The sequence below is a fragment of the Phyllostomus discolor genome, chromosome 1 (genome assembly GCF_004126475.2).
Source record: "Phyllostomus discolor isolate MPI-MPIP mPhyDis1 chromosome 1, mPhyDis1.pri.v3, whole genome shotgun sequence".
Taxonomy (NCBI): domain Eukaryota; kingdom Metazoa; phylum Chordata; class Mammalia; order Chiroptera; family Phyllostomidae; genus Phyllostomus; species Phyllostomus discolor.
This window is the reverse complement of record NC_040903.2, coordinates 198,838,676-198,856,933: the sequence shown is the minus strand read 5'-3', so window position 1 is coordinate 198,856,933 and position 18,258 is coordinate 198,838,676. Positions and strand designations below refer to the sequence as shown.

At 40.6% G+C, this 18,258-nt stretch overlaps 1 protein-coding gene across 1 annotated transcript in view; it reads left to right on the top strand.

Annotated features, from left to right (window-relative positions):
- SPTLC2 (serine palmitoyltransferase long chain base subunit 2) overlaps positions 1 to 18,258 on the top strand; it is a 100,291-nt gene that overhangs the window by 73,333 nt on the left and 8,700 nt on the right. Inside the window, exons 10-11 of the mRNA XM_028507075.2 lie at positions 11,698 to 11,833; positions 14,101 to 14,230. Coding sequence (XP_028362876.1) covers positions 11,698 to 11,833; positions 14,101 to 14,230 — 266 coding nt within the window. The remainder of the gene's footprint in view (positions 1 to 11,697; positions 11,834 to 14,100; positions 14,231 to 18,258) is intronic.

Genomic DNA, 18,258 nt, shown 5'->3' with positions numbered 1-18,258 from the left:
GGAACGCCACCACCCTGCCCCTGCACAGCTCTTCCTCTGCGGACAGCGGAGGTTGGTGGTCAGTAGTCACAGCCAATCCTTGCAGCTTAGTGGCCTGGGTAAATCTCTCCCATTGACCTGCCAACAGCTATCAAGGCTCAACTACAAGAGGAGGGTGTACTTAGTACACATGGAGGGTGCACCTTGAGTACCCATCTTGGGTGATTAGGGATAGCTGTATCACTAGACCCTAGAGAACACCTACTACATTAGACCATGCCACCCAGAGAGGGAGTCATAGCAGCTGTACCTATTACATAGAAACAAACACAGGGAGGCTGCCCAAATGAGGAGGCAAAGAAACATGGCCCAAATGAAAGAGCAGACCAAAACTCCAGAAAAAGAACTAAACAAAATGGATATGAGTAATAATATATCAGATGCATAATTCAAAACATTGGTTATAAGGATGCTCAAGAAACTTAGTATCTCAACAGCATAATAAGGACCCAGGCAGAAATTAAGGATATACTAATTGACATAAAGAATTTACAGTAAATCTACAGTAGAATGAATGAAGCCAAGAATCAAAGCAATGATATGGAACATAAGGAAACAAAAAACAACCAATTAGAACAAGACAAAAAAGAATCCAAAAACCAAGAATAGTGTAAGGAGTCTCTGGGACAACTTCAAACATTGCAACATTTGCATCATAGGGGTGCCAGAAGGGAGAAGAGAAAGAGCAAGAAATTGGAAATCTATTTGAAAAAATACTGAAAGAAAACTTCCCCAATCTGGCACAAGAAATAAACATTCAAGTCCAGGAAGCACAGAGAGTCCCAAACAAAACGGATGCAAACAGGCCCACACCAGGACACATCATAGTTAATATGCCAAATTATTAAAGATCAAGAGAGAAACTTAAAAACAGCAAGAGAACAGCAGTTAGTTACTTACAGGGGAGTTACCAAGACTGTGAGCTGATTTCTCAAAAGAAACTTTGCAGGCTAGAAGAGATCGATAAGAATAATTCCAAGTGATGAAAAGCAGGGACCTATAGCAAAGATTGTTCTACCCAGCAAAACTATCAATTAGAACGGAAGGGCAGATAAAGAGCTTCCCAGATAAGAAAAAACTAAAGGAGTCCATCACCACCAAACCATTCTTATATGAAATGTTAAATGGACTTATTTAAGAAAAAGATCAAAACTGTGCACAATAAAATGGCAATAAACACATACCTATCAACAACTGAATCTAAAAACTGAACTGAACAAGAACAGAGACAGAATCATGGATATGGAGAACATTTTGATGGTTGCCAAATGGAAGGGGAGTTGGGGTAATGGGTGAAGAGGTGAGGGGATTAAGAAATACAAATTGGTAGAAACAGAATAGCCTACGGGATGTAAAGTACAGTATAGGATAATAGAGTAGCCAAAGAATTTATATGCATGACCCATGGATATGAACAAAGGGGTGGGGATTGCCTAGGGAGTGGAGGATGCTATGTGAAGTGGACCAACAGCGGAAAAATTGGGACAACTATAACAGCATAATCAAAATATAATTTAAAAGAGAAAATAAATGAGCGTGTGAAACCAAAAAAAAATAAAAATTCTTTTAGACACTAGGGGGAAGGTCAGAGGTTCTTCATGAGCCTTTTGTTTCCAAAAATAGTCAGCCTTGAATAATCTTCACGCCAGAGAGACACATCTTGGGGTGGCAGATTTTGCGCCATCACAGCCACAATGGAAATTTCATTCATTCAGCAGTCGGTTTTGACTGTTTACCATGCACCAGCCACAAAACATGACATAGTATTTTCAGCGCTTCTTAAGGCGAAGCATTTGATTTTTTCAATTTCTCAAAATAACATTTTCTTAGTATTTCTGAATTAATACCTCTTACCCACTCTGTGTTTTACTAATTTTATCCTCTCCTCTCTTGGTGTCTGATTAGGTCTTAGAGTTAGAAAAGTTAGTTAGCATGCTTTTTCTATTTTTGCTTAAGATCTGTAATGTCTCCTTAACAGACAAAGTATATGTATTCACCTATTCCTGTTTTTTCCAGTTCAAAGATAGAAGGATAATGTCTTAAATAAAATAATGTAAAGTATCTTACAGATATAAATTGAGTTTTTTAAATACCATGTGTCAGGCATTTCATAAGCACCTTATGTGCATTATCTCATTTAATTTTTAGAACAACCTGTGAAGTAGATATAATCATAATCACCATTACCATTTTGCAGATGAGGAAACTGGGGCTCAGAAAGGTTAAGTCTCAGCCAGAGTCATACTGTTGGTAGAGGACTTCAGAAGCACATATACCACCGAAGGACCAAACCGAAGTTATGAGTGAACTTTAGGAAGATAGTGGGGCTATTTGTCCCCCTCTTTCTCAGACCTGCTTTTACTGCTTTGATGCATTACCTCCAAGTGGCTGTTCAATGGGTTCAGGTTTTACACCTATTCCACATCATTAGGTGAGAGAATCACTTCAGCCCTGGTAGAGGCAAGGTTCTGTCCCTGGTACAGTAAGAAGAGGTTTTCAGAAAAGGAGGGTGTCTGCCTGCCATCTTGAATACTCAGATTTGCGAACGTAATGTGCCTCACCTGAATGGTGATTAGTGGATGATACGGTGGTAGCGATAGTTTAAATTGGTGAATTAGGGGAAACTGGTTAAAATTAGCTTTGGAAATTGGTAATATGGCGGAAGGTAAAATATATGAGGCATATTTATAAATGGTAAATGAGAGAGTTGGAGAATGATTATAGGTTAGTAATGTCAGCTGTGCCCTAAGTTATGCGAGTTAACAGTGTGCTAAAGCCCCCGTGGTGTGGTTCAGCGGGTCGGGTGTCACCCCAGAAACCCGAAGGCCACTGGCTCCACTCCAGGTCTGAGTGCGTGCGAGAGGCGGCCTGTCCACGCTGCTTCCTCACGGCGGCGGCATTTCTCTCCCTCTTCTCCCTCCCTTCCCCTCTCTCTAAGAATAGATAAAACCTTTTTTTTAAAGTGTGTGCTAAAGAATTAAAAATGAAAAACTAGAAACAATAAGGGAAAGAAGGATAGTTTTTACTTCACCTTTGAAAGCTAAGGCTAAGCCACAGGGTTTGAACGTGTACCTGGAAGTGTTGTGTGGAAGATGATATGAATGGCATAATTTTAAGTGAAAAATACATGAATGGAGGGAAATAGTAATAGTAGACATTTATTTTATTTACTATCTACTGAGCACAGCTTTAAGTGGTTTTTATTAAAATCTCAGAAAAAAATATTATACGTAATTCTGCCTCTTTCACAAAGTAAAGCAGCTGAGAGGTGAGGGTGCTTACCTGAGGCCGTGAAGCGCACCTGGGTGTGCAGTGCCGGAATGCTCTTTTGTGGATGAGATATCGATTAATCGCCTTAATGTAATGAATATAGGTAATTCTGTGGCAGAATTTAAACTAGTTTGAAAGTGTAAAGGGTTTTTCATTTTCAAACAATATTTGACCTCAGGGCTTGCAGTTTGTTTTGAGGGCACTGGGCCACACGTGGAAGGCATGAGAACAGAAGCAGGAAATTGTAAACAAGAGCAAATTAATGAAGCACAGAGTAAAGGCACGTCTCACAGTGCGCCAGGAGTTTTTCCATAACCTTTTGTTGTGACTTCTGTCCTTCATCTTTTACAGTGTTCTTGGTTCTTCTGGAGTGTCTAAAGATTAGAAATACATAAACACTAGTACAAAATTTTAAAAAATGAAAATGAAAAACAAATTGCCTATATTTATTGATTTTTGTGATTTTCATCTAAACTGCAGAAAAATTGCCCAGAGAAATTTTCATTAAAGTTGTGTCTTGACCACCCAAGTAATGGTAGAAAAAGACTTAGTTTTAAGAGAAGTATTTTTTTCTCTGAGTATATCCCATAAGTTTTATGTTTACATAGAAAAAAGTGATTCTGGGATAAATTATATTACATTTAAAAATATTGCTTTAAACCTGACATATAGGCTGGAAAGATTGGGGTGAAATAGGGACCATTTGCTGATAGGTGCTCATTTTGGGGCGGTGATGAAAATGTTCTGAATTTATTATGATGGTTGCGCAATCAGTCAGTATACTGAGAAACTTTGAATTGGAAACTTTAAAAGGGTAAGTTGTGTAGTTGAATTATATATCAATTTTAAAAAACAGCCTCTAATGAGTGAATGTTGTGGTGAAATACACATAACAAAATTTACCATTTTAGCCGACTTTATGTCTACAAGTCATTGGCATTCCATGCATTTTACAGTGTTTGCCACCGTCACCACTATCCATCTCCAGAACTTTTTCATCATCCCAAAATGTAATTGACTTTTAATATGCAACCCAAGTCTGGAAGGCTTGGCCTACTTAAATTATAAGCCTGTAGACTATAAATACTTGCTCTCCCAAAATAGTTTTTGGCCTTTTCCATTGTTTACCCTCCAACCTGCTTTTTCTTTCATGTTCCCTCTCTCTGGTAGTGACATCACTATCATGAAGTTGTCTAAACAAGAAATCCCCATTCTGTGTCCTGTCCTTTATTCTCCCCTCCTTATCGCCAGAGCCTGCATACTCTTCCTCCTCAGTATCTTGGAACCTGCCTGCCTCTCTGCATCCCCACTGTTATTTACTTAACTTCGATTCCTTTCTACTTTCTCCTGGATATCATAGTCAGACATTGTACAGGAATAAGTCAAGCAAAAACTATTTGGAAGGATTACAATAAATAAACAGTGCTGAAAATTAGGACTAGAAGACATCCGTGCACAGAGTTGCAGTAAAATTTTATGACTCCATGATGCTGTCCCTGACTGCTCTAGTTGGCCTCGCCCTCCTATTCCAGGGTCACTGCAGTCTAGTTTTGAAATACAGTCGTCCCTCGGCTTCTGCAGGGGATTGGTTCCAGGACCCCCATGGACACCAGAATCTTCAGATGTTTACGTCCCTTATAAAAATGGCCTCCACATCTGTGGGAATCTGAGGATGTGAAACTGGGGAATACAAAGCACCAACTGTGTATTTATTGAAAAAAAATCCACATGTAAGTGGACCTGCACAGTTCAAACCCATGTCGTTCAAGGTTCAACTCTGTCTTCTCCGTCCACTTTTCGTATCCCTTGCTGTCATCCTAGTCCCGGCCACCATCGTCTTTCCCAGGTGCTCTCTGCTTCTATCTCTGAGTCTATTCTAGATACAGCACTCTGGGTGATCCCGTTGAAATATAGGATATCATATGAATCTTTTGTATAAGAACCTTCCCAGGGGGTGCATATGCTTCTTAAAGTCAAAGTCGGTCTTGCAGTGAAGAAGACCTGTGAGGCCCTTGTGCTCCAGCCCACTCTCCCCACTCTCCCTCAGCTCTGTCCACACCAGCTTAGCCCTTGGAAATGCCCGTCATGCTTTCGTTTCCAGCCGTGGTGCTACATGGAGACAGCACTTGGCTCATTCAAGTCCTTTCTCAGGTGCCACTTGAGTGAGGCATTTATCTCTGTTTTTTTTTTCTTTTTGACAAATACATTTTATTTGTATTCCATTTTTCTTTCTTTTGAATTTTTCTTTCTTTTCTTTTACTATTGTTCAATTATAGTTGTCCCCATTTTCCCATTACTCTCCCTTGCCCTACCTACCCCCCGTGTTTATCTTCTTTGTTGTCTGTCTTACGCAATAGAAAGCAAGCTCCATGCGGGAAGCAGTTTTTTGGCCTTTTATGTAATACAAAATAACTAAGGCCTAGAGCAGTGTCTGGTACGTAGTGGGTGGGTGCACGGGGTATATTTGTTTAATGGCTGCTTGTCCAGCACACGGTACATTCTCCCATTTCTATGTAGTTTTCCTGGTGATATTTTTGCCTTTGGTGTAATGAGCTTTATACTACTTTTCTGTCTCCTGTATCTCTCTAACATATACATATATATATATATATATATATATATATATGAAATAAATGAAATCTACTATTGTTAGTATCAAATCTAAATGTTCACTTGTCAAGCTACTTCCCTTTTCTTGGAAGAAGTAACAGTTATTTTTGTAACTCTGATTTCCTGATTAAGTGGAATAAGGAATCCCAGCAATTCCCACTATTAAGGATATGCTTGCCTATGTAAGGAATGTTCTGTTTATGTAAGATCTGTTTAGTTTAAGAGCATCTTGAGCCCTGATACAGACCAGCCTCCCTTAAAGTCTCTGTGAATACCTGTTCTGCTCAGTTTTGCCTCTGTTAAAATGGAAGCCAAACCCTCTGCTTCTCAGATGAACCCATCCTTCTGTTCTGATTTAGCAAAGGTGTTAGTCCTAAGAAAATTGTTACTTATTTCTGGTATTACCATACTTGACCTCCAGAATTTTGGGTTCCAGTCTTCCTAGAAAACACTTTTTTCCTACAGTTTCGGGAGAACTTTTGTTGTACATTGATATTCTGCTCACCCAGAGACGTTAAAGCTTTTTAAATCCCAAATTAACCTTTTCAGTGAACATGACACATTGGTTCATACTTTAGTACTACCACGAGGTCGTTTTAACATTTTCTGTGCTGAATAGTCTGTACTCCCTGGGAGTGTCCATGGTAACATCCCATAGATCTCCCGAATGGCCGTCTCCCGGTAGACAGACAGCCTGACAGCCTGAGCAAGACTTGGGACGGGGCCAGGCTTGCGCCTGCCTCTGCCTCTCAGTAGAGTACGTACAGGAAAAACCTAGCGCCGAAACGTCTAAGGGGAAAACGACTTCATGGGAATGAGGGTAGATACACAGATAGAAAATGTGTTTTTTAATGGCCAGCATTGTCAGATTTGTGCATTCATTCAAATGATTATTTTAAAAGGAAAAAGAGGAGAGGAAGTGAGGCCCAACCCCTTTATGCTTTCATTTCCTGCCTTTAACTCTGAAGTGCTGTTTTGATAACGCTTCCCGTCTTAAAAATTTCTGGAGCACCAGCACTAAAAATTTCAGTGTTCTTTTCTAGTTCGTTTTAAACAACAGAGACTAAGAGAGTGCCTGAGCCCATCCCTGTGAAATCTGAATGGTTCTATTTGGGTTTGGGTTTGGGTTTGTTTGTTTGTTTGTTTGTTTGAGTTAAAGGATGATTGTTAAATTGTAGTTGTATATGTTTAAGATTATTAATTTAGCCCTGGCTTGTGTGGCTCAGTGGATTGAGTGCCAGTCTGCAAACCAAGAGGTCGCCGGTTTGATTCCCTGCCAGGGCACACGCCCAGATTGTGGGCCAGGTCCCAGTTTGGGATGTACAAGAGGCAACCAGTCAATGTATCTTTCATACATCAGTGTTTTCTCTTTCTCCTTCCCTTCCCTTCTCTCTAAAATTAAATAAAATCTTTTAAAAAATATATTCACTGAAGCCAAGTACAACCTCTCACAACAACACCGGGTGGTACACTGATACAGATGAGTTCCTAGAATACCCAACACCCACCTAGTGGGGGCAGCCTGTACTACAAGGGGCCTGCCCTCCAGAAGGCAGTTCTGGTTTTGGCCTCCTCACCCCCTCATAGAGTCACTCTTTTGAATATGGCGTATTGTATTATTCATTATGTCTTTGATACCCACATGTTCAGATGGAACAGTAATTCATTTATTGTTGTCCAGTTCCCATTATTTGACTATGTTACAGTTTATCCGTTCTGCTGGTAGACATTTGGATTGTTTACTGATTTTGGCTGTTAGCAAGAGTGTCATCCTTGTACCTGTCTTTTGGTACACAGGTCTGTTGGGTATATGTACCTAGGAATGGATCATATTTGGGTTCAGTATATCTTATCAGGAGGTAATACAGGTTAATAGTTACTATAATAGTAATTGAAGCAAAATCTAGTTTTTTCATTATTAGAAATTACTTTCCTGGGAAAAGGGAAGCACTTACTGAGCCTGGCATTGTGATTACTGTATTGTATACTTTCTTTGCTTTAAAGGGAGTCTGTACTAAGAGCTTCCATAATTACTATCAGAACAGCCTTGGAAAACACAGTCAGCGTGTGACTTGGCTTACCTGATATTGTAAACACTTAATATAAGAGGTCTTAAGGATACAAACTCCAGCTTTAGGTTAACAGCAGAGACACATCCTTTTTTAAAAAAAAACAAATTTATTTATTTATTAGCGAGGGAGAAGGGAGGAAGAAAAAGACGGGAGAAACATTGATCAGTTGCTTCTTGCGCCTGCCCTGACAGGGAATCAAACTGGTGACCTTCAGCACAACACCCAGTGACCTGAGCCACAGTGGTCCAGACAGAGACACTTTCTTAACATGGGCAAAGTAAACACTGAGGCTGTCTGGGCTTGTTCTGTCTGTTTTAAAAAAATGTTTTTGAAGGGAAAAACCACAGGAGTAAAGCATATTCCTTTTTACTCTGCAGTATAATTCAATGAAAGAGAGATGTATTAGAAAAAATAACTTTTCAAATAGCAAAAACAGTACCTTGGACAATGGTTAAAGTAAATGATGGACAACCATTTAATACTTTATTAAACATAATGTATTAAAGAAATATGTGAAATATCTACAAGGTAATGTTTTTGATAGTATAAATTAGAACAAGGCAGTATTTGAGTAGTATATATATGGGTAACACTTTTCCATATTTTACCCCACCTCAAATCCCTTAACATATTTAATGCAGAAAACTAACCGACACTATTCGGGAAGCTATCTGTTCTATTTGGGGACCCTAAATTGAGAAAACCTTTATCTGCTTTGAGATTATGAGCTTTAAGAAGAAAGGAAGGGGGAAAAGAAGTACTTTGATTTCCTATTTTTCCAGCCAATTATAATTAACTGTAAAGTATAAGTCTGCAGAGTAGCGATAATTTTATTCTGTTTTTCCCAGGAAGGCAGATTATATCAGCATACCCAGGGGCTCTGAGAAGATTAGGAGCTGTGTGATGGAGTGTAGTATGAATGAGGGGAGCAGCTGTGGCTGAACATTTATATTTCTGCCTTTTATTTTGAAAGATTTCACTTAACACCGTAAATGTTATTTTTGAAGCTGCAGACTCAAACACAGTTTGTTGATTGTGTCATGTTATGTAAAAGCTCATCAGCCAAATTGAAAATTAACATTGCTATTGAAGCAGTGAGTAGATGCTATATTCTTTGAAGCGTAAGTTCTGGGTGGATAGCACTAGTGCCATTTAAGACAAAATGCTGCCTTCTGTATCCCTTTCTTTGTACCAGTCCCAAGAGCTCATAGAGCACTATCTGTTCTGGCTGACACCTGTCTGGGAGGACTCAGGGAATTTTATTTGAGTAATAACACAGTAGTTCCTTTAAACCTTAAGATTACATGGCTGAGACTCCCGAGAATTCAGAATTAAGACTTGATTAAAATAATTCCTTTTGATAATGGCTGAAATGCAGATGGTACAACTTAAAAATCTCTTTGGCAGTGGATAATAAATACAGTTCTGCAGTAGTGCCTGGTAAAAGTGATTTAAAGGTATCAATAGGTAGATAATTGTGAGGCTTCTTACACCTCCGTCCTCCACTCTATATAGGCTTTTTGTTTCCCTCAGAGAGTTCAATCTTATGATTCCGTCACAACCTGCTGTTAACTTCATATCCATTACTTCCTTCCTGAGCATAAAGTTTAATTTCAAAGAAGTTGAGGACTAAAAAGGGCCTGTTGACGATATCTGCTGAGTTTTCTGAGAAGTTACCTCCATGTGTTTACTTTCCTCTCTTTCGTGCCAGGCTGTGGGTTTTTATAGAATAGGTTCTAAAAGTGGTTTCGTTCTAACAAACCACATTGATGAAGTCTAAAAGGCCTTTCCATTTTGGTGGAAATACAAACTGTTGCCAGCTCTGTGTGAGCACTGGGAACTATTCAGTCTGCTGCCTGCTGGTGGATCTTCCCTGGCACCTGAAGGTTTCTTCTCCTAAGGCTCAAGGGGGCCCTCCTGTAGGTCCCCCAGGTTCCTTCTTTGCACCTCTGCCCTCTTGTACACCGCCCCACAGATTCTAGCCCCCTGGGCCTCTCCGACTCCTATCTCTGGTGTCCTCACCTGGCGGGACTAGGTTCCTCCTTCTCACGCAGCAGCCTGGGGCCTGCGCTGGGCAGTGCGGGCGGTCCAAAGGCTCACTCCCTGTTAGTTAACCTGCTCGTGCAGCACAGTCCTGCACTGCCTGCAGCTCAGTGTACGAAAGCCGTTGTCTTATGTACTTCGTCCAGTTTTTTATTGTTTATGGCAGGAAGATGAGCCTGTCACTGGTACGCTGTCATGGCCGGAAGTGCAATTCTCTTCTTCTAAATGTAGAGTGCGCATATATTGCTATTTCCAGGGGAAAATTGGGGTACATGTCTCATCACTTCTCAAAATTCCTAAATATAATAATACACTTTAGTGTCTGTTTTATTATTTGTAAGAAATATGTCATAATTTAAGTGGTGTTCCTTAGACTTCACAGTAAGCTACTCTAGGCTTGAGTGGTGTTCTCTGGTCAACTTAAAATTCTTTACATAAACAGTATTATTTGGGGGTTATTTGTAGCAAACTTATCTAGAGTGGCTTCCCATCAGTGATGATATGGTAGAATTCTAATTGTAAGGAAATGTGCTAGTCCTCTATATTTCTGGTTGATTGATTTTTCTTTTTGAACTGTATGACATTAGCATTTTTTAAAATATTAAGTTGCTGGCTTTCTAATATATGTGAGAAAATGACTGCAGACCTTTTTTTTTTTTTAACGAATCTATTGGGTGACATTGGTTAATAAAATTACAGGTTTCAGGCGTACTGTCCTATAACGCATCATCTGTATATTGTATTGTGTGTTCACCACCCCAAGTCAAGTCTCCCCCCGTCACCATGTAGCTCCCCTCTGCCCTCTACTGCCTCCCTCCATCCTCCTCTGCAAAACTTTTCTTACCTGGGAGTGTTCGTGGTTAAGAGCACTAAAGAGTTCTGTCATCTGGGAGCTGATCTTTTGAATTTACGGCTTGCTCTCTATTCCAGAGCAATTGTTTCAACATCTGTTCATAGATTGACCTACCATAATGTCTAAAACAGGCCAAATATTTAGCCAGCCATTAGAGAAATGTGTGTTTTAATTTATTTGTGTTAGAGGAAAGATGAAGAAAGTGGGATTAAAGATATGATTTTACATATTATGGATATGCTATTGCTGTCTGGTGGGAGTTTTAGGGAAATGGTGAGATAAAATCACATTCTGAAGATGAAATTTTGGGGCTCTAAATGGCTCCATTTCTGGTCTCGTGTGTAAAATGAATCACAGCACGGCCAGTTGCAATGAATAGTGAACTTGAGAGACCTAGATCCCAGTCTCAGCTGTGCCCCTAACTGCCATGTGACTGTAAGTCAGCCACCACCTTTGTGAGCGTCACCTGATCTGTAAAATGAAGATGAAAGTAAACATCACCTGCTGCAAAGGGACAGCAGAGTGTTGAATGAGATGGTATTGATGAAAATGTGTGAGGAGACTTGTGTGCAACGGGAATATTAGTTGAAAACTTATTTTGTACATTATAAAATCTGCTGTCAACACCTCGTATGACAAAACAAGATATATTTATATTTCATACAGCTTGTTGTGCAAAAATATTTTATGTTGGAAAAGAAGAAACAAACCGTAGGGCTGACTGATAGAATGGAGATAGGGGCGATGGCGATCTTTTCTCCAGTCCTTCTTTCTTATTGTTATTTTGTTTCCCTCCCCCTTATTTTCCAGGCAAAGAGTGTATACAGCAGCTAGCTGAAAATACCAGGTATTTCAGGAGGCGCCTGAAAGAGATGGGCTTCATCATCTATGGGAATGAAGATTCTCCGGTGGTGCCTTTGATGCTCTACATGCCAGCCAAAATCGGGTACGTGTTGTTGCGGATTACAGGCTGCTCTCTCGAGACTTAAGGTTTCCGTGAGTGAGACTCAGGCTTAGGTGTTTTGTCAGGGAAAATTGTCCTGGCCTCATTATGTTAACCTTTATTTGCTAGATATGCCATAGATGAATGCATATCAATTTGTAAAATACAGTATGTTAACTTGTTAGTCTTTCATTTAAAAAATTTGAGTTTAATGCACCCTTCTAAGGGGATTGAGTTAGAGCAGCCAACAAAACACAAAAATAAAAATCCCTGTCCCGTGGAGCTTAGGTTCTAGTGGCACTGAGTCAAACATAAATTGCATCATACGCTAGCAGGGGTTAAGGGCTATGGGAAATATAGAGCGGATATGGGGGATTGAGCATTCCCTGTGGGTGGGCCATTTACAGTATTAAATGGGGTTGTTGGGGTGGGTCTTAGTGGGAAGGGAAGATAACATCTGAGCCTAAAGGAGCTGAGAGCGTTAGTTAGTTAGCCATTTGGAGAAAGAGCTTTTGTGCACAGGCCAGAAGGCAGGAGCACCCTCACCAATGGGAGGGAGAACAGCGGGGAGGTGAGGGGAGCTTAAGTGCGGCTGTGCCCCTCGGGGCGGGTAGTGAGTGAGCCCTGAGGTAGGGCATGTTGTCCCACAGTTAGCTGCGGTGCAGATTGCACCGGCTTCTTGGGCTTGTACGAGGTGTCTGCAATGGAAAACCTTGCCCTGGAGTAGCTTCCAGTGTAAAATAAAACCAGAGAATATTTGGAAACTAAATATGAAGTGAACCGGTATAATTATTTGCAAAATAACTACATGCAAATTGCACCAGAGATGTAAAGTAATTGGGATTTGTGAGTTTTGACGGATCTTAAATATAAAATTGGATAAGGTTTGTTGAAGTCAGGAAAGTGGCAAATATTTTCATTCACCTTTGAATCCTCATGGCCCACCACAGTCTCTGGCATTCAGAAGCCACTCAGTAAGTGTTTACTAAAGTGAAGAGGAAGAAAACTTCAATCAGGGAAATACGGTGATTTCGAAGATGCTAATGAGGGGGGAATTGGGCAGAGGTGCTCACTGAGGGAAAAAAAGGAGTTCAGTTTTCAGCAGGAATCCTGGGCAGTTGGCCTGTGGCCCTCAGAGGCCATGGTGGGAGTGAACCAAGCAGAGGTGTAGAGTTTTCCTCATTCTTGAAATGGAATTACCAGGTAACTTGAAGAGTTACTCGGTCTGGAGGACTGACGTAGTTGAGAACCCTTTCTTTAGAGAGGGTTCTACCCTGACTGCGTGCGTTACAGCTAAGACTTAGAGAGGCTGGGGCAGAGCTGGAAGGAAGCACTGGGCAGGACGGAGCCTGAGCTGAAGTTGCAGGGCCCCTGGGCACTCTCTGCCGCAGAGGCAGCGCGTGGAAGGCCGTGCTGGTGCTCGAGGGGGTGGGGGGAAGCTGGCGCTGATGGAAGTAGTCACTAGTGTAAAACACGTGAGATTTTTACGTCTTAAAACAAATGCTTTAAACGGCTCAGGGGAAAATCAAAAAGAGAAAAAGACAAAGCGTAAGTTAGTAAATATGACAAAATTTACATAAAAGTTAGAACTGTGTTATTTAGACCAGACACAGAACCGGAGAAAGGTCACAGGCCACCACCTTGCCTTGGGGTGGGGTGTTAAATGACAGCTGGGTGATCAAGCAGCTGAAGCCTGGGTATGTGCTGGCTTTACAGACGCCATGGGAAACCCTGAATTCCCAAGGCAGCTTGACGCCCAAGTCCATCAGGGATTTGCCTGTTGTTGGAGGGAGGGAGGGAGAGGGTCGTTCTGGTGGGCCGCTCTGCCAGCAGGAAGCTGTCCATGGTACAACACATCCTCTGCATCCTTAGGATCTTTAGACTTTTTTAAAACTACCAAGCCTTGCATTTCAAGGACCAGGATTTAAACTCAAGTTCATTTTGAAGCCTCTGAACCACTGTTAACTGTCTGGGACACTTTAAGGCCACGATTGTACATTATCTTAGGCAAGCCCTATTAAAAATTGCTCTGTGCCAACTGCATTCTTTCACCTTTATGAAGGAAACCGTTTGGGAGACAACCACTATAGGGTTGAATAAAAGAAGTCTGTGGACTCTCCACTGTTACTTTAAAAGGGGTTCAAGGAAATTCCTAATAGAAGACTCCAATGCCTGTCACTCGGAGGAGTTTAGACCATTCATCACTGCAAGACCTTAGTGCTGAATGCATGATGAGCCTTCTCGGTTCTTTTCCCCGTCCCCCCTCACAGTGCCTTTGGACGGGAGATGCTGAAGCGGAACGTTGGAGTAGTTGTGGTGGGGTTTCCCGCTACCCCGATCATCGAGTCCAGAGCCAGGTTCTGCCTGTCAGCAGCTCATACCAAAGAAATTCTCGATACTGTAAGTAGACACTTCTACCTTCATATAAGTGTGCCTTATACTAAGAAGGCCTGATTATCCCATGAAATTAACCATCTGTTGTTCCGGTGTTCTCTGAGCACCTAAGATATTTAGCGGTACAATAGGGGAAGGAATGTACAGTGCTACTTAAAACACTGCTATTTTACAAAAACAAAACAAAACAAAACACCCCACAAAACTGTTAGTTTAGCATCACCCTCCAGATCCTGTGTGATCATCAGGATTCTGGAAATTTTCTGGCTTTGTTTTGTTCCCCTCCCTCCTTCGTTATGGCTTCTAAAACCATACAGTTCTTCCTACTCGGGCTGTTTCTACTCTAAACTTTCTTGTGTGTTTTTTTGTCTGTGGGATTTCCTCTCTTGAGCCTTATGTTTCTTTTGCCCTGCTAGCTCCTACTCATTCTTCGCGTCTCCACTTAAAGAAAACTTGCTCAAGGGTATTCCCAAACCCTGTTACTTGATGTTTTTCCTTGGACTCTTAGGATTTTCCCAGTAAGTTATTCATACCTGTCATTGCATATGGCAGTCTTCTCCATTGGATAAATCTTGAAGATAGGAACTAAGTCTGTTTTGCTCATTCTCTATCCCCGGGGCCTAACACAGTGCCAGGCATATAGTAGAGGCTCCTAGTTATTATCACATTTAATTATTTATGGTCTCTTACTATATTCTCATCTCTTGATAGTCTCTTAATATGCTATTTGTACACATCTAAGACTTCAGACTTTAAATATGTATTGCTTTCTAGGAGTTTATAAAGCTCTAAAACATGATGTTTGCATAAAATTCATTGGAAAGCAACTAATCTTAAAGAATGTCATGAATGCAGGTTTTTAAATTTCATTATAACCATTTAATTGACATTTTCTATTTCTAAGCAGCTGAGGACTGGTTTTTCCTCCTGTTTCTACATAGCAAGATTTCTACATGTATAAGTATATTCTTAATCACATTCAGACACTGAGAAATTGGATTCAGCTTATTAACTGTATCTTTGTTTTTCTTAATTTTGATTAAGGCTTTCAGATTTTTTTTTTCAATAGATTTCTCATTTCTAAAAAAATTTTACTGGTGAATTTTTGTATTGATTTTTTTTTAACTTTGTGATACCAGCTTTTCTTCCATTCTCTAGTTGGATGTTTAGCAATTTAACATGTCTTTGAAAAACATCTGTGTCATTATAAGTAATGTCTGTAGGAATACATTATTCTTCTAACAACAACTTTGGTTTTCTTTTGTTTTTTGCCCTTGTGAAGCATATTTTAGTGGGAGGAGAAGGTCAGTAAACAAGCTTATAATCATAAACTAAATTATCTAATATTTGAGGGGTAGAAATGCTTTGGGAAAATGAAAACAAATTAATAGATATTTAGAGTGAGGGGATGGAATTTAAAACAGGAGGACATGCTAGGCTGATGTTGAACATTTGAACAAAGGTTTGAACGCAATTAAGGAGTTAGCCAAGTGGGTATATTAAGAAAGAACATTCTAGACAGAGGAAACAGTGAAAAGGCCCGCAGGCAGGAGCATGTGTGACAAGTGTGAGAACACACGGCTACGGCAGAGGAGTAAGAGGATGGGTGTTAGAGTGTAGCGGGCCTTGTAGGCCCTTGCAGAGAGTGGCTTGTATGTATGTATGTATGTATGTATGTATGTATGTATTTAGATAAATATGTACTTGCTGCCATTTTATTGTTCAAATTTTTTATCATTTTTTTTCTTTTTAAAGAAAACCCTTTAACATTTCATATAGTACTGGTTTGGTGGTGATGCACTCCTTTAGCTTTTTCTTGTCTGGGAAGCTCTTTAATCTGTTCTTCCATTCTAAGTGATAGCTTTGCTGGGTAGAGTAATCTTGCTTATAGGGCTTTGCTTGTCATCACTTTGCATATTTCTTGCCAATCTCTCTGGCCTGCAAAATTTCTTTTGAGAAATCAGCTGACGGTCTTATAGGAGCTCCCTTGTAGGTAACTAACTGCTATTCTCTTGCTCCTTGTAAGGTTCTCTATCTTTAACCTTTCACCTTTAAATTATGATGTGTCTTGGTGTGTGCCTCTTTGGGTTCATCTTGTTTGGGACTTCCTGAGCTTCCTAGACTTGGATGTCTTTTTCATTAACCAGATTAGGGAAGTTTTCTATCATCATTTTTCCAAATAGGTTTTCAATTTCTTGCTCTCATCTCCTTGCAGCACCCCCATGGTGTGAATGTTGGTACACTTGAAGCTGTTCCAGAGGCTTCTTACACTATCCTTATTTTTTGAATTTTTTCTTTTTTTTTTTTTTTAGGATTTTATTTATTTTTAGAAAGAGGGGAAGGGAGGGAGAGAAACATCAGTGTATGGTTGCCTCTCACATAGCCCCCACTGGGGATCTGGCCTGCAACCCAGGCATGTGCCCTGACTGGGAATCAAACTAGTGACCCTTTGGTTCACAGCCCATGCTCAATCCACTGAGTTACATCAGCCAGGGCTGGATTCTTTTTTCTTTTTGCTGTTCTTATTCGTTGTTTTTTGCTTCCTTATATTCCGAATAGCTGTTTTGATTGTTGGCTTCATCTGCTCTACTGTTGATTCCCTGTAAATTATTCTTCATTTTAGTTAGTGTATTCTTCGTCTTTGATTGGTCCTTTTTTATACTGTTGAGATTCTCACTAAGTTCATTGAGCATCTTTATAACCAGTGTTTTGAAATCTGTATCTAGTAGATTGCTTGAGAGATTTTAAGAAAATCTGAAGCATAATCCTTGACGGGCCATTTGTATGGAAACAGCTCAGGTGGGCGCAAAAGTTGGATGGGGTGTGGTCTCAGGGAATCACCAGGGTGGGACAGACTGATAGCCAGGTTGATGGAGACTCAGAGCTGGTGCCTGCCCTGTCAGCTCTGTGAGGGCAGGGCTCATCAAAGGAAGAATGGCCTCCGCCTGCACTTCCGTCTGGAAGAAAGACGTCCCCCACGGTTTTCACCCGTGATACTAAACAATTCAGTTTCTCCTCATATGCCTCAGGTTCCTTTCAAGCTGCTGCCCCAGCCCTGGAGCTCAGAGGGATTGAGTCTGAGTAAGTCCATGCAAGGGCACTTTAAGAGAAACTGCCTAGGACGCCAGAAGTCCTTTGTCTCACTCAGCCACAATCCCCCCACCGGTTTTCACAGCCAGAAGTTATGGGGACTTCTCTTCCTGGCTCTAGAACCCTGGGCTGGGCGGCCTGGTTTGGGGTTGGGGCCCCTTGCTCCTCAGAGGGAACCTCAGCAGCAGATATCCCTCCTGATTTTTATCTGCCTGTGTGGGTGTGGCCACTTCTCCGCCCCTCCTACCATTCTCCGTGTGGCTTAACTCCCTGGGTGTGGGACTTCAGTGAGCCAGATTTCAGGCAGTTCTGAATGTTAGTGGTTCGGTGGTTTATTTATAATTTTGATGTGGTTGTGGGAAGAGGCAAATACTGCATTCACCTACACTGCCGGAAGTTCTCGCAGCAACTTTGGCTGCTAGGAACCGTACACATTCATGAAAGAATTTAGACGTAACTAGGTATCTAAGCAGATTTCTGTTGCCAACAAATATGCCTGCCAATTGAGAGTTCTGATTGTTTTCATAAGATCCACCTGAGGGATTGTTTTACTTTGCCTTCCATTTAGTTTTCTTAAAGCATGCAGTGCATTTTTTGAAATCCTAGGTTTGAAGTAATTTTGTTGTTGTTTTATGGAACTAAATATGAACATTATTAGATACAAAAGAATTTTTGTTTAGTAATGGGCTTTGTGACATAATTCTATATAGAGAAAATGCTATAAATTCACAAAAAAAAACCCCAACCTGCTACACCTGGCAAACATATAGCCAGCAAACTTGCAGGTGAAAGATCAACACACAAAAATTAGTATGCTTCAGTACACCAGCACTGAACAAACGAAATTAAGGCAATTTTATTTATGGTAACATTTAAACATTGCTGAAAGAAAAGAATAGCTTCCATGGGGTAGCTCAGTTGGTTAGAGTGTCATCCAGATACAC